Below are 20,460 nucleotides of genomic sequence, written 5' to 3'. Positions count from 1 at the left end.
TATGTTGCCCAGACTGGCCTTGAACTCCTGGGCTCACGAAATCCTCCTGTCTTGGTCTCCCAAAGTGTTGGGATTACAGGCGTGAGCCACTACACCTGGCCCATATGCCTCACTCTTATTCTTTACAATCCCCTCTTCTCACAGTAGCCAGAACACCTCACTAAAGCAGCATCTAACACCCTTCTGTGCATAGCCCTCTGTGGCTCCCCATTGCTCTCCGGGACAACGCCAAGCCCCTCACCCTGGCCCTGTGTGATCCCACCCCAACCCACCCCTGAGACAGCATCTCCCACCACTGTACCCCTCACCCGCTCTGCTGCAGCGGCACTGACCCCTCCTCAGTCCCTCAGGCAACTCTGAAGCCTTGAAACCTGCCAGGGCTTCAATACCACCCCCTTGGCCTGGGAATGCCTGTCTTCTCACCTGGGTTACTCCAAATGCTTCCAAACTATTCTGAAAACAGCCACGAGAGGACTCCTCTCAAGATGTACATCAGCTTCTGTCATGTCCTCGTGCGAAACCCTCCACTGGCTCCCCTCAGGGCAACGCAATCCAAAGCCTTGCCCAGCGCTCCAGGCCCTGCCGCTCCACCCTCTCGGGCTCTGTCACCCAGGCTGGAGTGCAGTGGTGCGATCTGGGCTCACTGCAACCTTCGCTCCTGGGTTCAAGCAATTCTCTGCCTCAGCCTCCCAAGTAGCTGGGATTACAGGCACCCGCCACCACGCCTGGCTAATTTTGGTATCTTTAGTAGAGACGGGGTTTCACCATCTTGGCCAGGCTGGTCTTGAATTCCTGACCTTGTGATCCACCCACCTCAGCCTCCCAAAGTGCTGGGATTACAGGCGTGTGCCACTGTGCCCTGCTCTACCACCTTCCTAAATCCCCTGGCCTGTTCCTGCCACAAGGCCCTAGCTGAGCTGGGAAGTTCTTCCCTCCGCTGTTTGCTTGGTTGTCCCCTGACTCTGTTCAGGTCTCTGCTCCAATGCCCCCTCCTCACAGGAGCCCTCCGTGGACGGCAGCTTCTGAGATGTCCCCAGGATCCCCACCTCCTGGGATCCATGCCCTCCCCTCGGGTGGGTGGGACCTGGGGACCTCTCCTCAGCGATAGATTGTGACCAAAACAATAGGATGTCACTTTCAGCATTGAGACAAAAAGAGCGCAGCAGCGTGAGCTTGCCTCTCCTCCACCCCTGTCCCTGGCCGGCTCTGAGGAAAGCCAGCTGCCACCCTGTAGGGCTGCCCTGCAGGAGGCCCAAGTGGCAAGGAAGAAGGGAGGCCCTGGGCCTTAAGATGACTCCACAGCCTCGGTGACACCTTGACAGCAGCCCTGAGACATAGGACCTGGCTCAGCAGCACCCAGATCCCTGACCCACAGAAAGAGCAAGACGATCGATGTCTGTTGTTTTAAACTCTTCAAGTTTGGGGGTAATTTGTGACGCAGCTGTAGATAACAAATACACCTTCTCACTCCTGCCCGCCCCACCCACCCCCCGTCGTCACTCTGTCCCCTGACCCGGCTTTAATTTTGTGTGTTTGTTTTGAGACAGAGTCTCACTCTGATGTCCGGCTGAAGTGCAGTGGCATGATCCCAGTTCACTACAACTTCCGCCTCCCGGGTTCAAGCGATTCTCCTGCCTCAGCCTCCCAAGTAGCTGGAATAACAGGTATGCGCCACCACACCCAGCTAATTTTGTATTTTTAGTAGATCCGGTGTTTCTCCATGTTGGTCAGGCTGGTCTCGAACTCCTGGCCTCAGGCGATCCACCTGCCTCAGCCTCCCGAAATGCTGGGATTACAGGCTTGAGCCACCACACCCAGCCTCCGGCTTTACTTTTCTTTTTTTTTTTTTTTTTTTTTTTCGAGACGGAGTCTCGCTCTGTCACCCAGGCTGGAGTGTGGTGGCCGGATCTCAGCTCACTGCAAGCTCCGCCTCCCGGGTTCACGCCATTCTCCTGCCTCAGCCTCCCGAGTAGCTGTGACTACAGGCGCCCGCCACCTCGCCCGGCTAGTTTTTTTTTGTATTTTTTAGTAGAGACGGGGTTTCACCGTGTTAGCCAGGATGGTCTCGATCTCCTGACCTCGTGATCCGCCCGTCTCGGCCTCCCAAAGTGCTGGGATTACAGGCTTGAGCCACCGCACCCGGCCTACTTTTCTTTGCACATTTTGTGGAGGGGAACCTCCCTTACTCCTCCCAGCATGCCCAATGCCAGCCTAATGCCTGGCTCCACGCAGCAACTCAGTGATGACTTCCTGAATGAATGAATGGGTGAAGAAATGCAAGGCCTCAGAAAGAAAATGCCAGAGCTCAGAAAAGCCAGAAGTAGGGGGCTCAGGACGGGGAGGCCAGCTTACCCCAATCCCAGCCGCCCAGGGGTCACTACCCACTTTACGCAGGGCCTAGGGACACTGGTCCCCAACCTCTTCAGCACGATGTTGCCCTGACCCTAGGATCTTGGTCCTGGAGGTCAGAGCCCAGGGGTCAGGCTCTTAGGGTCCCCATGAGGTACTGGTCCCAGCCTCATGCTTTGCCCAGACCACACAATTTGAATTGTCCTATGCCTGCTGGACTTCAGGCCTATTTTTCTCCATTTGGTGTGGAGATTTGCTAAATGCCTCATTTAGAGTAAGCTCATTTTATGCCCTTGTCAGTATTTTCACGAAAATACTTCGATAAGAAAAGAATGCTATTCCAGCCCACGTGTCCTGATTTTTGTTTGGAAAACAATCCCTGTGCCCATAAAAAGGAAAGGACTGCTGAGTCCAGTCCCCTCCTGGTCCTGTCCCTAATGGGGCCCAGGCTGTGCCAGCGATCGAGAGGCTGAAGCACATTCCAGCAAAAACACTGGCCCCTGCTTGGAACCCAGAGCCCAGTCTGGGTCCGGCGAGGGCTGGCCCTGTGCCCACCTAGCTGAGCCATTTCCTCCCAGACTGGGGTACATTTCCTGCCCGGAGGGAACAGAACGCATTCCCAGGCCGGGTGGACTGGGTCCTGTATTGGGGGAGGGGATTCCAGAGGCATTTCCCCGACCCCAGCGACCACACCGTGGGATGAGAGGCCTGTCCTGGTGGTAGGGCTAGGAGCACGGTTCAAAGGGTGGGCTGGAGCTGTCCAAGGGGTGGCCATTCTTGGGGGAATGAGCTGAAACCACCCGGCCCAGCCTGGGGTGCAGCCTGCCCTGTATCCCAGGCGCGCTGAGCATAGAGCGTTAAGGATCCTTGGGTCACCCCTGCCTGTCCCAAGCAGCAGTCTTCGGGTGAATGTGGTGCCTTTGTCGAGAGGGAGGGACCCATCAGAGCCTGGAATCCTCAAGGTGCCCTCTCCAGGCCTCCCCTCCTCCCTAATGCCTTCCTGGCCACCGCCACACCTCTCAAACCTCCTCCAGAAAGACCACTGGCTGGGAGGCTCCTTTGCCCTGTGGGGCTTCCTCTAGGAAAGGGCCCTGAGGTGCAGCCCTGGATCCCCATAGAATCAAAGGGCCCTGGGGACTGGGGCTGGGCTCCCTTGCGCCAAGGTGGCTGCAACCACATTCCAGAGCCTGCCAGTAATGGAGCCATATTTCTCATCTCTGTTAGTTTCCCTGGCCCCAGATTTTCAACAAAGAGAGGGTAGCAGGGAGCATTCAAAGCACTTGAGTCTGGGGGCCAGGCCACCTGGATTCAAATCCTAGCTTTGCTACTTAATGCCTGTGCACCCTTGAGCAAGTCACTTAACCTTGGTGAGCCTCAGTTTCTGACTCCGTAAAAAGGGATAACAGGGCCTGCCTCTTGGGGCTGATGTCAAAAAGAAATGAAACAGGGAAAGTACCCGGCACATGGCAGTGGTCATTCTTCTGCCAGGCTCAGAGAGGGGCAGTGGCTTGTCCAAGATCACACAGAGGGTAGGCAGAGGAGCTGGTACCCAACCCTTTGGCCTTCCTGAGCTGGGCCCTGAACAGGCTGAGATGGGAAGGATGCTTATGGCCTTCAAGAAGTCAGGGTTGGGGCTGGGGACCACAGAGCACCCAGCAGAGGCCTGGTCAGCATTGCGCGTCCTTCAGCTGTTTCCCAGCCTGGGATGGGAGAGGACATGGCTGCTATCCACCCAAGACTGCAGGTGGGTGCCAGACCAAGTGTCCATCCCCGCCGTCCCCCTCACCTCCTCGCCACTCTACCTGGTTCTCTACCCAGAATGGTTTTTCTCAGTCTGCAAGGAGCCATGTCCCCCAGGGGACCCCGCCTAGGCCAGCCTGAGGCACATATCCCAGGACCTGTCAGAAGAGCTGTGTCGCCTCAGAAAAGCCTCTTTCCCTCTCTCTGTGTTTGTGATTATTCTTTGTTGTTGTTTTGTTTCTGAGACAGAGTCTTGCTGTGTTGCCCAGGCTAGAGTGCGGTGGCACGATCTCGGCTCACTGCAACCTCCGCCTCCTGGGTTCAAGCAGTTCTCCTGCCTCAGCCTCCTCAGTAGCTAGGATTACAGGCATGAGCCACCATGCTCAGCTAATTTTTGTATTTTTGGTAGAGACAGGGTTTCGCCATCTTGGCCAGGCTGGTCTTGAACCCCTGATCTTAGGTGATCCGCCGGCCTTAGCCTCCTAAAGTATTGGGATTACAGGCACGAGCCACCACGCCCGGCCTCTGTGTGTTCGTGATTCTAAGCACAGGTGGAGAAAGTCATCGTCTTTATTGTTCATGGAGAAGGGAAGGGAGACCAGTAAAGGGGGAGCCCTCCTGAGGATGCACCCTCCGCCCCTGCCCAGGAAGGCAGGTCTGAGGGGCTGCATCATTGCCCACCCTGAGAAAAAGAGGGTTCAACCAGGGGCCCCCAGGTGTCCCCTCTCCAGAGGCTCCCATCGCCAAATCCTGCCTTCCCTTCTCGGGGCTCCTAGGGCCTGCGTTGAGCTCCGGGCAGGGGGCCAGCCCTGCCACTCTGCCTCCAGGCATCGCCCTGGGGTCAAGGCCTCGAAGGTCAGGCTGGTGGGCTTGAGACAGACTCCAGATCCTCCCCGAGGCAGGTCAGGAGGGGGCCGAACTCTGGGACTGGGGTGCCGAGGGCAGGGGCTGGCTTGGTGTTGACACTGGAGGCCTCTGGGATGGAGAGTCCTGAGGAAAGGCATTGAGAATGACACCACCCATTCACCCATCCCCCTGGGGGCCTCGGGCCTCTAGTGACCCGGGCACTTCCTCCCACTTGGGCCTCTAGGTTGCTGCTGGAGAGGGCTGTGGACAGGGTGGGGGGTGCTGGTGACCTGGAGGATAGCCCTGGCCTGGTGACAGAGGGTGGAAGAGGTGATTCCAGCTGCCTCTGCCCCTGACCCCCAATAGAGGTCACCCTGGCTCTGTCTTTGTTTTTGGAGACAGAGTCTCACTCTGTTGTCCGGGCTGGAGTGCAGTGGCACGATCTTGGCTCACTGCAACCTCTGCCTCCTGGGTTCAAGTGATTCTCAGGCCTCAGCCTCCTGAGTATTTGGGATTACAGGTGTGAGCGACCGTGCCCAGCTGGCTCTTCTTAAACTTGAGCCTCTTGAGACACCTGGGCTGTTTGAAGCAGGGATTGTCTGCAGGACACATTGGATGGGGGTGCCCACCTGTATCTGGCAGAGGTCAAGCAGGGTGCGGACGCCCGCCAGACACCAGAGCTCGCCCAGCAGGGAGATGAGGATGCCCAGCAGGTCCAGCCAGCGGCCCACGGTCAGCAGCAGCACGAAGAGGCCGCCCATGCGCACCAGCACCGTCTGCACTTTGCTCTTCAGGCCAGGGTGCTGCCGCTGCTCCTCTGTGGAATGCGGGTGCCTGTCACCGTCCGACCCCACACCCTGCGCTGGGCCTCCCGGCTCCCTGACCCACCCTCCACAGGACAAGCCTTTTGCTCCGTGCAGCCCTCCTCCCATCACAACCTCCTGGTCCCCACCCCTGCTCCAAGTATCTGCAGGGCACCAGGCGCTCTGCCTCCAGGACTCACTGCCCAGCCCACAAGCCTCCCACTGGTGCAGGCCAGAACCCCGCAGCCTCGCAGCCTCACAGTGGCAGGAGTCGGCCTGACTCCTCTCTTTGCTGCACACCCACCTCTAATCCCTCAGTTAGCCCTGGCAACTCCTTCTGCCAAGCACATTCCCAGCTGAGCACCTCTCATCACCCCCATGGTCCCACCTGGGCTTAACCACCTCCCTCTTTCCAAGAAGTTTCTTTGCCAGACTCCTGGCTTCTGTTCTTTTTTTTTTTTTGGAGTGGAGTCCAGCGGCACGATCTTGGCTCACTGCAACCTCCGCCTCCCAGGTTCAAGTGATTCTCCTGCCTCAGCCTCCCAAGTAGCTGGGATTACAGGCACACACCACCACACCCAGCTAATTTTTTGCATTTTTAGTAGAGATGGGGTTTTGCCATGTTGGCCAGGCTGGTTTTGAACTCCTGACCTCAAGTGATCCGTCTGCCTCAGCCTCTGAAAGTGTTGTGATTACAGGCGTGAGCCACCACGCCCAGCCCCGTTCTTTTTGTTTGTTTGTTTTTTGAGACAGAGTCCAGCTATTCGGGAGGCTAAGGCAGGAGAGTTGCTTGAACTCAGAGTTGGAGGTTGCAGTGAGCCAAGATCGTGCCACTGCACTCCAGCCTGGGCAACAGAGCAAGACTCCATCCCAAAACAAAACAAAATAGCAACAATGAAAAACCCTGCAGTAGGCTGGGCACAGTGGCTCATGCCTGTAATCCCAACATTTTGGGAGGCTGAGGTAGGTGGATTGCTTGAGCCCGACAGTTCAAGACCTGCCTGGGCAACGTGGCAAGACCCCTTCTTTGAGTTTTTTTTTTTTTTTTTTTTTTTTTTTTGAGACGGAGTTTCATTCCTGTTGCCCAGGCTGGAGTACAATGGTGCAATGTTGGCTCACTGCAACCTCCACCTCCCTGGTTCAAGCAATTCTGCCTCAGCCTCCCAAGTAGCTGGGATTACAGGCACCTGCCACCACACCTGGCTAATTTTTATATTTTTAGTAGAGACGGAGTTTCACCACGTTGGCCAAGCTGGTCTCGAACCCCTGACCTCAGGTGATCCACCTGCCTCGGCCTCCCAAAGTGCTGGGATTACAGGCGTGAGTCACCGCGCCTGGCCAAGACCCTTTCTTTCTTTCCTTTCTTTCCTTTCTCTCTTTCTCTCTTTCTTTCTTTCTTTTTTTTTTTTTTTTTTTTTTCTTTCTTTTGAGACAGAATCTCTCTCTGTCACCCAGGCTGGAGTGCAGTGGTTTGATCCTGGCTCACTGCAACCTCCACCTCCTGGGTTCAAGTGATTCTTGTGCCTCAGCCTCCTAGGTAGCTGGATTACAGGCACAGACCACCACACTGGGCTAATTTTGTATTTTTAGTACAGGCAGGGTTTTACCATGTTGGTAGGCTGGTCTTGAACTCCTGACCTCAAGTGATTTGCCCGTCTCAGCCTCCCAAAGTGCAGAGATTATAGGCGTGAGCCACTGTGCCCGGCTGACCCCTTCTCTACAAAAAATAAAATTAGCCTGGTACAGTGGTGTGTGTCTGTAATCCCCACAATTTGGGAGGCCGAGGTGGGAGTTACGCTCTTGTTGCCCAGGCTGGAGCGCAATGGCACGATCTAGGCCACCAAGCAAGACCCTGTCTCAAAAAAACAGAAAAGCAAAACAAAACAAAAACACAAACAAATTTGTACAGCGGCCTCTTGTCAGGCTTCCCCGCCTGGCTGATGAGGGCTCTCCAACGGGCCCCTTTGAACCTGGCCAGCCTCACCCCTTCCCTGTGCCCTTGGGGTGACAGCCACACTGACTCCTGTGGCTTGTTTGGCGCTGCCATGCCCTCTCCCCTCTGGGCATTGACACATGCGGTTCTCTCTGTCCAAGATTCCCTTCCCTGCCTCACTTCTCTTAGGGATCTCCGCTCATCCTTCAAGGCCCAATCTAAAGGCTACCCCCTCAGTGTGCCCACAGCATGCTGCTTCTCTGCGCTGCCCCTGCCACACAGCCTCTGTCCTGACCAGGCTCTCTAGGATGGCAAGAGTGAGGACTGACAGCTGTCGGCCTCCCCGGAGCCTGGCCCAGACAGAGGAATGTGCGTGGATGGAATGGACGGGCCCCGCAGGGCTCACCCTGCATGTAGATGACCAGCAGCGTGTAGCAGATGGTGAGCGGCGTCCAGAACCGCACGGCCTCCGAGGTGGTCAGGAAGTCCTGGTTGATGAGGGCCACAGCTGCCAGGTCACCCACGGCAAAGGCCACAGCCAGGGCGTGGCCCAGCAGCTGGGGGAGGCCGTGCGCACCGGCCAGCAGGCCCAGGCACACCCCACAGTAGTGCTGGCTGCTGTGCAGCTCGTAGAGGCGGCAGACGTGGCGGCGGAGGCGCCGGGCACCCAGACCCAGCAGCGTGGCCAGCCCGAGGCTCAGCAGCAGGTTCAGCGTGCGGTGAGGGGCGCCCTCCTGCAGGAAGCTCAGGCCGCAGGTCAGCCCGCAGCCCAGCGAGTACTGGCACAGCAGGTAAAGCTGCAGCCTCTCGGCAGCACCTCGGGAGCCCTGCGGGGAGCGCAGAAGAGGGGCCAAGATGTGGGGGCTGCCTCACTACAGCTGCTGCCCGCCACAGGAGGCCGGAGCCTGAAGGGACCTTGGGGATGGTTCCTGAAGGGGCCACATCGGCGTCAGATGAAGCCCTAGGGGATCATCTCTCTCACCTTAATTTCAATCGTGGTTTTTTTTTTTTTTTTTTTGAGACAGTCTTGCTCTGTCACCCAGGCTGGAGTGCAGTAGCTCAATCTCCGCTCACTGAAACCTCCGCCTCCTGAGTTCAAGTGATTCTCCTGCCTCAGCCTCCCAAGTAGCTGGGATTACAGGCATGTGCCCCGTGCCCAGCTAATCTGTTTGTTTTTGTTTTTGTTTTGATAGGGTTTCTCCATGTTGGCCAGGCTTGTCTTGAAATCCAAACCTCAGGTGATCTGCCCGCCTCAGCCTCCCAAAGTGCTGGGATCACAGGCGTGAGCCACCGCGCCCGGCCTCCAATCACGTCTTAGTACTTGGGGCCCATCTGTTAGCTGAAGGGTGGTGGTTCAGAGACTCAGAGACCTGGGTCCAAAGCCTGACTCTACCTGTTGACCATAAACAAGCCACATACTCTCTGAGCCTTAGTTTCCCCATCTGTGAAATGGGGAATCAGAGCAAACCTTTACTCCTGTGGCTGTGAGGATTCCATAATGCACACAGCGCACTTGGTGCAGGGCCTGGCATTCGGGGAGCCGGATCTACAGGAGCTCTCGCTCTTGTCTTCTTGGGACTGGGACCGTATCCCCTGTGAGTGTTGCCGCTTCAGCAGCCAAACCCGAGGGTGCAACCTGCAGCCTCTGTTCCCAGTCTTACGGAAAATACAGCGAACAGGCTGGGATGCTGGACCTGGGCTCTGCTGCCCACGTTCCGGTGGTGAGTCCGGGCTCTGGGCTGGGGAGTGATCCACCCACTGCCTTCCCAGAGGCCTCACCTTGTCCAGTGACAGCAGCGTGGACACGGCCCGGAGGGAGAACTCGAGCACCACGAGGGCAGCCACCCGGGACCCCACGACCGTCAGAAACAGGGCCAGCCCTGCCAGGTGCACCGTTTCCAGCGAGGCCCACTGGGCCCGAAGCCGCTCCTTTTCGGGCCACCGCTGCGGGTCACTGTGGGGACAGAATGGGTGTGGGCAGGGGTGCAGAACTGCCACCCTCGACCCCTGGTGGGGGTCCCCGTACCCCCAGCCACATTCCCTGTGGGGATGAGGTGGGAACTCACTTGGCACAGCCCACGAAGAAGTAAACTTTCAGGAGGCTGTTCAGGACCAAGACTCCAAGGGCCCCGATCAGGCCTGAGGGGGCAGGAGGGAGGCAGCAAGGCAGCGAGGCAGCATGCAGGGGTGTTAGGAGGGCAGGCTTGGTTGGTAGGGTCAGAGGAGGGGGCGGCCAAGGGTCAGGGGTGGTGGGAGACCAGGTGGGTGGGGTCCACCCTGCACTGCAAAGAGCTGGAAGGGGGCGGGGCCAAGGCAGGAATGGGGTGAGGTGCTCACCTTGCAGGAGGGAGTGGAGGAGGCTAGAACCCCACTCGAGGGAGGGGAGGCCGGGGAGCCAGGAGGGGAGGGATGGCAGGGAGAACATGGCAGCCCCGGAACGGCCAGGTCTGCGCAGGGACAGACCTACGTCACTGGGCAAAGGTGTCAGTGGAGGGAAGGAGAGAGGCTGGGAGGGGTCAAAGGCCCAGGGGAGGGGAGGGGAGGGGAGGAGAGCCAGGGGTGTTAACCCTTTGAGGCCCAGAAGGGCAAGGTCCCAGCTCCAAGGGACAGGTGTCTCTGGGCTGGTCTGTGGTCTCTGTCCCTGCTAAAAGTCTGGCATCCACTTTACTTGAAATCTTCCTTGAGGGAGGCCAGGCGCAGGGGCTCACACCTGTAATCCCAGCACTTTGGGAGGCAGGTGGATCACGAGGTCGGGAGTTCGAGACCAGCCTAACCAATATGGTGAACCCATCTCTACTAAAAATACAAAAAATTAGCCGGGCATGGTGGCAGGCACCTGTAATCCCAGCTACTCTGGAGGCTGAGGCAGGAGAATGGCTTGAACCCAGGAGACGGAGGTTGCAGTGAGCCGAGATCACGCCATTGCACTCCAGCCTGGGCAACAGAGCAAGACTCTGTCTCAAAAAAAAGAAAGAAAGAAAAAAATCTTCCTTGAGGGCTTGGACCACCCAATGCCCCTTCGAAGCCCCAGGCTCCATCTGTCTTGCCCAGCCTTAGGTCTGGGTCCTTCCTCTCGCAGCCTGAAGTGTGGGCTCTGCTCCTTCAGCGCAGGGTCTGAGAGTAGGGACTTTATCCCCCCATAGCTAGAGATCAGCGGTGCCCTCTCAGCCTGAGGTCTGGGGCTCTCTTCCCCCACAGCCAGAGGTCAGCTCTGCCTGCTTTTTGTAAGGTCTGGTTCCAGCTTCCCAAAGCCTTCCATCCGGCTCTGACCGGGTGTGGAATCTCCCGCAGCCCGAGCCCACCTGAGCCTTCTCCTCCCACAGACCGGGGCCGCACTTCTTGATGCTCCTCCCTGGTCCACTAGGTGGCAGGCCTCACCTGGGTCCAGCAGGGCGGGGCTGAACAGGTGGATACGGCTCCCATCCTGCTTTCACAAACAGAAAGGGCAGAGGGAGCAGAAGGTGGGGGTCAGGGATGGGGGAGACTGAGACTGGCCACAGAGGGGGTTCGCTGAAGTAAACAAAATATAAAACTTTATTGGTTTGGAGTGTGCAGTAGCAGGTGTTCCTGGGAACAACCCTTACAGACTTGGGGTGTGGCTGGGAGGGCAGGTGGGGCTGCTTGGCAGCAGTGCTGCCCCTGCCAGGGAGTTGGTGTCCATCTCTGCAGTGCGAAGATTGGTGCAGCATTGAGAGCACACCCAAGGGGAGTGGTGCTCAGTCTAGAGAAAGGGCCCAGGGTCTGCTGCTGGCCCTGCCACATTGCTTCCCTTTCCCGGGCCTCAGAACCCTCATCTGAACAATGGGCACTCGGAGTTCCTTTCAGGCTTGTCAGGATATGTGCAAATGCCCACAGTGCAGGCTGCTGGGAGGCCTTCCGTGAGAGCCCTTAGATGATGTTGGCTGAGGCCGGGCGTGGTGGCTCACGCCTGTAATCCCAGCACTTTGGGAGGCTGAGGTGAGCAGCAAGGTCAAGAGTTCGAGACCCGCCTGGCCAACACAGTGAAAGCCCATCTCTACTAAAAATACAAAATTAGCTGGGCATGGTGGTGCATGCCTGTAATCCCAGCACCTCGGGAGGCTGAGGCAGGAGAATCACTTGAACCTGGGAGGTAGAGGTTGTGGTGAGCCGAGATTGCACCACTGCATTCCAGCCTGAGCAACAGAGCAAGATTCCATCTCAAAAAAAAAAAAAAAAAAAGATGATGGTGGCTGAACTACGGCCCCTGCAAATGTGCATGTTGAAGTCCTACCCCCTAGTAGCTCAGGATGTGACTGCATATGGAGATAGGCTCTTGACAGAGATAATTAAGTTAAAATTGGGCCAAATGAGGTGGCTCATGCCTGTAATCCCAGCACTTTGGGAGGCTGAGGCCAGTGGATCACTTGAGGTCAGGAGTTCGAGACCAGTCTGGCCAACATGGTGAAACCCCGTCTCTACTAAAGATAAAAAAATTAGCCGGGTGTGGTGGCAGGCACCTGTAGTCCCAGCTACTCAGGAGGCTGAGGCAGGAGAATTGCTTGAACCTGGGAGGCCAAGGTTTCAGTGAACCGAGATCATGCCACTGTACTCCAGCTTGGGTGACAGAGCGAGACTTCATCTCAAAAAAAAAAAAAAAAAAAAAAAAAAAATTAAAGTGGGGTCATGAGGGCGGGCCCTAAGCCAACATGATTTGTCCTTATAAGAGGAGGAGATCAGGACCCAGACGCACATCAAGGGACCACCATGTGCAGACACAGGGAGAGGGCGGCATCTGCAAGCCACGGACAGAAGCCTCCGAAGAAACCAGCCTGCTGACAGCTTGGTCTCCAGCATCCAGCCTCCAGAACCGTGAGAAAATACATTCCTATTCTGTAAGTTGCCCTGTATGTGGTTCTTTGCTACAGATGCCCCGGCAAATAAGGCAGGTGACGACGCCACAGCCTCCTGGTGCACCCCAGCTCTCACCATGGCACAGCGACCCCTACGAGCAGTCCGGACCCATGGGCCTGTCACAGTCACGCACTTGTCAAGCGCATAGGTCTGGGGTGAGCAGGGCTAAGCTCCAGTCCTGGCTCTGCCACTTCAAAATTGTGTGGCTGTGGTCAAAGCCACATCACCACTCTCAGCCTTGGCTTTCTGATGGTAAAAGAGGTAAAAGTGCCGGCCTCGCGCTGCTGTCTGAGGCCTAAGTGAGCCCATGTGTGTAAGTTACTGGGCCTATGCCGTGTGCATGCCTGCAGCAGTTGCTATAACTGAGTAAGGCTCTGGGATGCGGTGACCCAGTACACCGTACGGAGAAAGAAGAGAACTGTCTGGAAGATAGAATGGGTGGTAACTTGGAGTGGATGCTCTGGCCCTGGATGGGCCAAGGGGCTGGGTGGATCAGAGCTGTCCACACTCTCCCGGGGCCTCTGGCAAGGCCCGGGCCCATGGCCCGCCCTGGGACAGCCAGTTGTGCTGGAGCAGGCCCTCACTTCCGGCCAAGTGCCGAGCCATGTCAGGATGTGGGAGTGAGGGCCGCCGTCTAGGTGCCCTGGTGCTGGGCCCGCCCAGCCAGTTTCCGAAGCTCGTCCCAGAAGAGCATGCTGAGGATAGTATGGGGACCCAGGCGCAGGTAGGCGGGGGCCAGGCCCTTGTAGAGCGCCAGGGGTCCCTCTTGCCGCCAGATCTTCACCATGCAGTCGGTGAGGCCCCCATAGAGCTGGCCCTGGGGAAACACATGGGGTGAGTGTTACTACAGGGGCCGTGAGGCCGTGGCTGGCACCACGTCTCGGCACACGGGTCAGTTTCACCCCCACACACCCTATGGACAGCGCGTCTGTATTGGGCACATGTGTGAGGCTGCGGTGCCACGAGAAGGCTGTAGGATCAGGCCTGGATTCCAGTTCTGGCTCCCCCACTTACCAGCTGGGGGAACTCGTGCAAGTCACTTGATCTGTCTGAGCCTCAGTTTCCTCATCAGGAAGATGAATGTGATTTTAAGGATGGGATAAAATCCAGATGTGAAAGTGCTCAGCCTGTGCTTGGGACATGGGAGCTCAGCAAACAAGCCCAGTTAATGTGTTTGCAGGCATGGCCTGTGTGTGCATGTCTCTGGCTGTGCATATGTGAGTGTGTGTGTGTGTGTGTGTGTGTGTGTTGGGGGGGTGCTCCCAGCTCCCCACATCCTCCCCTAGACCCACTCCTGCTCACCCTGCCAGCTCTGTCCACCGGCTGATTGTATAGCCGTGTGCTGACCACATCGAAGGGGGTCATGGCGACAACCACGGCTATGCTGCTAATCATGCCTCCCGCCAGGGCCACCAGCCAGCTGTCCTCCGGGAGCCACTGTGGGGATGGCACAGGTGGGGACCCCTGCATCTGCCCTCTACCCACCCACATGGTGCCCTCCCGGCCTCCTACCACACAGGGGCTAAAAGGGCTGCAGAAAAGGGAGCAGATGGGGCCCCTCCAGCCATCCCCCAGCCCTGCCACCCTGAGCTCCTTCTCAGCTTTGGGGTTCACTGCTGACCCCCCACTCCTGCTGGTACCAAGGGTCAGAGTCACAACTCTGAGGGCAGAGGCCCCATCTGTTGCCACCCCCTGGTCTTCCCCGTGTGGAAGGAGGCAGGTGGTCCCCCTCAGTCCCGTGTGTCTCTGTGGGTAGGCACAGGTGTCCCCAGCTCCTCACCTGTTGCTTCTGCACCCAGGTCTTGGCAGAGGTGAAGGTGGCCAGCTGGGCAGCTGAGCCCACCATGACTCGGGGCACAGCCCCACCAACGCCCTGCCACAGCCCCAGCAGCCCTTGCTGCCGCCAGATGGTCTCCAAGGCACCCAGGACAGTCTGTGGGGAGAGGGCACGGGGTCACTGGCCACCCCTGCCCACACTGGGAGCATGCCCAATCCGTGCCCCAGGGAGCTCTGAGAGTGGCAGGCCTCACCTGGTGATTGTGCTGGTGTCCCACAGCCATCGCGGCCACTGTCTGGGCTTGCAGCTGTGTTTTGATCTGTAGGAGCAGAGGGGACATGGGGTGTGGGGATGGAGCCTGGGAGAGCCAGGATGAGCTGTGTGTGTTGAGGGCGCCCCCGCCCCTGTGCCCCTGAAACTCAGAGCTCTGTGGTCCCTAGCCTGAGGCTTAGGGGTCATGTGAAATAGGGTTGAGGTGCAGCTCTGGGGTCGGCCTGGGTTTTGCATCTCAGTGTGACTTGGAGCAAGTTACTTAACCTTCTCTGGACTTCAATTCTGTCACGGTTGGAAAGCTGTTCTGAGGATTAAGTGAGACAATGACTCCCCAGCACCAGCCAAGGACAAGGCAAGCCTTTGCTCAAGGGTAGCTTTTTTCTTTTTCTTTCTTTCTCTCTTTTTTTTTTGAGACAGAGTCTTGCTCTGTTGCCCAGGCTGAAGTGCAGTGCCACGATCTCGGCTCACCGCAACCTCTGCCAGCCGGGCTCAAGCGATTCTCCTGCCTCAGCCTCCCCAGTAGCTGGGATTACAGGATGCATCATCATGCCCAGCTAATTTTTGTGCTTTTTAGTAGAGACGGGGTTTCACCATGTTGACCAGGCTGGTCTCAAACTCCTGACCTCAGGCGATCTGCCCGCCTTGGCCTCCCAAAGTGTTGGGATTACAGGCGTGAGCCACCGCGCCCAGCCAAGGGTAGCTTTTTTCAAAACATTTTTTTAAAATTTTTTATTTGTTTTGGGCGGCCCTGAGGCATCCCTGCAGAGTGCACGTGAGGAGGAGGCCCTCAAGGGTAGCTTTTATTCTTATCGTGCACGAGGCACAGGAAGAGAAGTAACCAAGCCAGGAGTTGAGCCAGCGTATCTGCCACCCTCTGCCCCCTCCCCTGGCTCAGGACCAGTGGGGCAGGGTCCCCAGGAAAGCATGGATCAGAGCAAGGCCCTGGTGCCCTGGGCCAAGGGGCAGATTCCAGGCCTGGGCTAAGATGTTCCAGGGGGCCGGGCGCGGTGGCTCAAGCCTGTAATCCCAGCACTTTGGGAGGCCGAGACGGGCGGATCACAAGGTCAGGAGATCGAGACCATCCTGGCTAACCCGGTGAAACCCCGTCTCTACTAAAAAATACAAAAAACTAGCCGGGCGAGGTGGGGGGCGCCTGTAGTCCCAGCTACTGGGGAGGCTGAGGCAGGAGAATGGCGTGAACCCGGGAGGCGGAGCTTGCAGTGAGCTGAGATCCGGCCACTGCACTCCAGCCTGGGCGACAGAGCGAGACTCCGTCTCAAAAAAAAAAAAAAAAAAGATGTTCCAGGGGGCAGCCCCACCCAGGCTGCCCCACCCCACCCAGGCTGCCCCACCCCACCCAGGTCCACCGAGCCCAGCCTTTGGAGGCTGCAGGGTCCCTGCAGGAGCTGGGTCATGGGATGGTGGAGGATGGAAACAAGCCACTCACCAGGTAAGCAGGGCTCCCCACGAAGGCTCCCAGTGCTCCTGCCACGGCTCCGGCAACCACGGTGCCACCTGGTTGCTGCGTGAGGCCAGCCTGGCATGCCAGGCTGTAGCAGTAGAAACGAACGCCATTCATGAGGCCTTGGTACAGAAGGCCAGCAGCCAGCCCCTTCTGCAGGCCCCACAGCCCGTCTGCTCGGGCCACAGCAGCGACAGAGGCTATGAAGCCCCGGTAGGGCTGTGGGTAGGTGCCCCGGGCCTGCAGCTCCCCCTGCAGCTGCAGCCGCGTCTTCACCACCTCCAGGGGGTTGGTGAAGACACAGGCCAGGCAGCAGGCCGAGGCACCCAGCACCAGGTCCACTGCTGGGGGGACTGTCTCCACAGCCTCCGCGCCAGTGGCCTTCTGTGCCCGGGCCAGGTGCATGGCACAGGCCCTGTGGTGGTGGCGTTTAGGCTGTCTGTAACCTCGCAGGGCCACGGGGCTGGGGTTTGCAGGGGCCTGACGCCATGTCTAGAGGGTAAGAGTCCTGGTCTGACAGGCCTGTGGCTGCCTGGAGTCCCTGGTCTATCTCAGCAGTCCACCTGCTCTGCTCAGCTGTTCCAGTGGTCTGCTGGAGCCTGAGACACGCCTCCACCGGCTGTGACCAATCCCAGCTGCTTCTGTGCTCACACCTGCCAGCTGAGGGCGGGCCTGGACCCTGGGATCTGGGGGAAAGGTCACTTGGGACTGGAGGGAGAGCTTGGATAGGGAGAAGGTGCCAACCAGCTCAGGCTCCTCCTCCTGGTCTCCCTCTGGCCCTGGGTAAAGGGCTGGCACCCCTGCCTTGCCTCTGGCTTAGCCTATCCAGCTTTGGCAGAGCCCTGGGCAGGGGGCAAGTGACTGGGAGGTCCCTGGCATGGGGTACATGGCCAACTTCGCCCCTGCCCCACTCTGCCCCTGATGTGCCCCTGGTGACTGACTTCCCCTTTCCAGGACTCAGTCTTCCAGTCTGGCTCCCACCGTCTATAGGCCCATGCTCAGCAGGGTCAGAAGTAGAGAAGGGCTCTGGAGCCCTGGGGGGAGGACTGGAATCCCAGGTGCGGCTCTTATGTGCGACCCTGGGCAAGTCACTTCCTCTCAGAGCTTCACTTTCTCTCCTTTGTAAAATGAAGACACTGACATCCACTCCAGAAGGTTCTGTGGAGGAGTGGCGATGAGAACAGTGTGCCTAGGTCAGTGCCACGCCGAATAAAAGGCACCCGCATTGCCTGCTGGCCCCCACCCCCACTGCCTCCAGCTCCTATGCCCCCCCTCACTGCTCCCAGGACTTCAGGGCGCCTGGGTGAGTAGGAGTTGAGGAGTGACCTCAGCTGGTAAGGACTTGCAGCCAGTCCTGCCCTCCTGCTGGGGGGAGCCCCTCCTGGGCTGGGCAGGAGGCTCTGCTGCTCCCTGAAGGAATGGCCAGGCAGCCAGTGGGGCAGGAGACGGCCCTTGGATGCCCTTTGTGCCTGCTGAGAAGAGAGCGCCACCTGGGCCAGCGGTCAGGTGTGTCTGCTCAGGCTGGGGCTGGCACCAACATGCCCACTTTGGCCTCTGCCCCCAGACAGCTCTCTCCTGCCAGGCCACCCTCAATCACCCAAGGCCCAGTCCAAACCAGAGGCAGAGCCACCCAGGCTGGAGTCCCATACCCACCTCCCGGGGTCCACCCCTTCCCTCCCAGGCCCTTGAGGCAGCAGTGCTGAGTGGCTTGAGGGCCTCGGGCTCCCGGCCTGGCAGGCTTGTCACCCTCTGGCCAGCCCCGGAGAGGACGGTGCAGCAAGAGGCAGCAGGAAAGCTTGGATTCTCCTGGCTTTGGGCACTCACTCCCGGGGCTGTGGAGGCAGGAGTGTCCCGCCCCGGGATGGGCTGCAGATGGTGGGTGGTAGTGCAGATGTGCCCTGGGGCTTGAGCTGGTGGCTGCTCCTCCCCTGGCCGCTGTAGCAAACGGGAACAGGAGGGAGGGCAAAGGTCAGGCGGAGAAACTCCCAGGGCCTGAGGGCCTGCAGTGAGTCCACCCAGCAACTGTGGCTGATCTGGTTCTGCATATCCTGTGTGTCCCTCGTGTCAGGCACAGGGCAGGATGGAGGAAGGTTTGCGGAATAGGGCCCAAGGGATTTGGAGACCTCCCTTCCCCTACCCTGCTCACAAAGGGCCAGTGACAAGCCTCGGCAATATAACATGTCTATTTTATTTTAAAAAACACAACCCAAACCACCTGAGCCCTTCCCCAGGAGGCTCTGGACGAAACTCTAGGGAAGGGCCTGGCTCCAGCCAAGCAGGGGACAGTCAGAAGATGTCAACATGGATGCCAGGCTGGTGGGCTCTGCCCTTCTCCAAGCACCCCATCCACCCCTTTTGCTCCTTGGTGCTACAGGCACTGCCAGGTTGAAGGGAGAGGCAGGGCAGGACCATGGGCATGCAGAGCCTCCTGGCAGCCAGGGAGGGCTGCCCGCCCCCTGCATCTGGCGAGGCAGGCAGCTGTGTGTGCGGTGATGGAGCTAGGAGGAGGAAGCATGCGCAGACACCCCATGTTCCTGCTTCCCCACGCGGCCAGGAGAGTGTTCAAACACGAACAAGGATGGCTGGGCACTCAGGGCCCCAGCCCCCAACCCAGGAGAGGAAGAGGGGGCTCCCGCCCTCCTGGTTCTTTTGTTCTTCCTTAGATCGATGCTGTTCTCAGTGCCACTCGGCAGAGATTCTGCAGACTGAGGCAGAGGCCCGGGAGGAGGGCGCGCATCCGCAGAGCCCACAGGGCTCAGACCCTCTGCCCCCGGCGACCTCCGTTCGCTACCTGTCGGGCAGGAGGCCCAGGGGTGCCGGGCACCTGATCTGGATCCTTGGAGTGGAGGGACCCTGTCTTAAGCCACACTCGGTTTTTTCTGCCGCCCGGGGCAGGGGTGGGCTGTAGGCTCCCGACAGTATGACGACAGCCGTGACAGTGTGCCTGTCGGTTGGCGTGCCTTCCTTTCCTGCCCACCAGGGACGCCAACCAGCTCTGCCTCAGCACCAGGGGTCTCGGGAGGCTCGGCCGCGGCAGAGACTGTCGCTCCGCTGCCAGGCGCTGTGGATGAGGCTCAAGGCATCCTCGAATTTCTTCTTGTTGGAGGCTTCCTGGATCGCCGTGTGGGGGAGGTCCACCTGTGTTGAGGGCGTGCAGAGAACAGATGAGGGCTGCAGCAGTCTTCAGGGCTTGTGAGCACCATGCCTGGCTATGCCTTGGCCGCGGCGCCTGTCAGGCCCTCCCATACCTCCCTGGGAACAGCTTCCACGCTGCCAGTTTCTCCTGCTCTTGCCAGGGGCTTGAGCTGAGGATGGGGTGGTACCCGCTGAGCCCCCTCTTTCCTAGGAAGGCCCCAGCCCTCAGTATGGCCCAGCGAGGCAGGCGCTGCACTCTGGCTCTGCAGGGAGGTGGTCTGTCCTGAGCTGTTCTCTGCCTCCGGCTAGTCCAGGCTTCCACGGGGCTAGAGCACAGCACGTGCTCAAAACCCACGTGTGCAGGGCTCTCATGAGCGCCCTCCCACACTGGCGCTAAGCCTGGAGGGTAAGGAAGAGGGTACTGCCAATCTTGTGCCCCCACCATCTGAGCACAGCTGGAGGTCCACCACCATTCGTGCCGTTTGATTAGAACTGAGGTCAGGAATTAAGTTTCTTGGGTTCTATTTTCAGCTTCGGCCTCAGACTCGCTAGGAGTCAGGGTTTTGCCCCTTTGGTTCTAAGTTTTTGTGCCTGTCAGGTGTGTCTGCTCAGTCTGGGGCCGGCACCAACATGCCCACCTTGGCCTCTGCCCCCAGACAGCTCTCTCCTGCCAGGCCACCCTCAATCACCCAAGGCCCAGTCCAAACCAGAGGCAGAGCCACCCAGGCTGGAGTCCCACACCCACCTCCCGGGGCCCACCCCTTCCCTCCCAGGCCCTTGAGGCAGCAGTGCTGAGTGGCTTGAGGGCCTCGGGCTCCCGGCCTGGCAGGCTTGTCACCCTCTGGCCAGCCGAGGAGGGGACGGTGCAGCAAGAGGCAGTAAGGACAGCGAGGACTCTCCTGGGTTTGTTTCAAGAGCAGCAGGCACTCACCCCCCAGGTCTGAGGCAGGAGCACCCTGGTACATGGCTGTGCCCAGGACCCTAGAGGCAGGGCCAGGTCCTGGGAGCAGCTAGGGTTCATCTCCCCAGGGAGTGGCTCCCACTCCACAGGGTCCCTGGCTAATGGGGTTCCTGGGCAGCTGGGTACCTGATAAATGGTTTTCCACCCAGAGTTCAGTGCAGACAGCAATCGGTCCAGTTCAGAAGTGCAACTCAGGTAGATGACCCAGGGCGGAAGGAGCTGCTGGCTGTCCTGGGAGAACTCCTAGGGAGAGCCAGGCCCCCGGTGAGCAGTCAGAGCTTTCCTTCTGCAGGACCTGCATCCCCGCCC

The 20,460-nt window shown here is 58.8% G+C and overlaps 3 protein-coding genes across 4 annotated transcripts in view; all 3 read right to left on the bottom strand.

Moving 5' to 3' along the window:
• Nucleotides 1-1,902: 1,902 nt before the first annotated feature.
• On the bottom strand, nt 1,903-11,111 carry TMEM82 (transmembrane protein 82). Its single transcript, XM_050789677.1, has 6 exons — nt 10,009-11,111; nt 9,738-9,810; nt 9,451-9,625; nt 8,078-8,498; nt 5,565-5,752; nt 1,903-5,079 (listed from the first exon to the last, which is right to left on the bottom strand). The coding sequence occupies exons 1-6, from the start codon at nt 10,094-10,096 to the stop codon at nt 4,993-4,995; spliced, it is 1,032 nt and encodes a 343-aa protein (XP_050645634.1). The 5' UTR covers nt 10,097-11,111; the 3' UTR covers nt 1,903-4,992.
• A 71-nt stretch (nt 11,112-11,182) lies between these two features.
• SLC25A34 (solute carrier family 25 member 34) lies at nt 11,183-17,298 on the bottom strand. Its single transcript, XM_050789686.1, has 5 exons — nt 16,041-17,298; nt 14,574-14,639; nt 14,324-14,476; nt 13,846-13,980; nt 11,183-13,360 (listed from the first exon to the last, which is right to left on the bottom strand). The coding sequence occupies exons 1-5, from the start codon at nt 16,458-16,460 to the stop codon at nt 13,178-13,180; spliced, it is 957 nt and encodes a 318-aa protein (XP_050645643.1). The 5' UTR covers nt 16,461-17,298; the 3' UTR covers nt 11,183-13,177.
• A 924-nt stretch (nt 17,299-18,222) lies between these two features.
• Nucleotides 18,223-20,460, bottom strand: part of PLEKHM2 (pleckstrin homology and RUN domain containing M2) — a 50,826-nt gene continuing 48,588 nt past the window's right edge. For both annotated transcript variants that reach the window (XM_050789623.1, XM_050789631.1), the window contains 2 exons: nt 20,278-20,394; nt 18,223-19,193 (listed from right to left, as the gene is read on the bottom strand). In XM_050789623.1, the coding sequence (XP_050645580.1) occupies nt 19,056-19,193; nt 20,278-20,394 (255 nt within the window). In that variant the 3' untranslated portion in view covers nt 18,223-19,055. The remainder of the gene's footprint in view (nt 19,194-20,277; nt 20,395-20,460) is intronic.

Source organism: Macaca thibetana, chromosome 1 (assembly GCF_024542745.1).
Source record: "Macaca thibetana thibetana isolate TM-01 chromosome 1, ASM2454274v1, whole genome shotgun sequence".
NCBI classification, from domain to species: domain Eukaryota; kingdom Metazoa; phylum Chordata; class Mammalia; order Primates; family Cercopithecidae; genus Macaca; species Macaca thibetana.
This window is presented reverse-complemented; position numbering and strand designations above follow the sequence as displayed.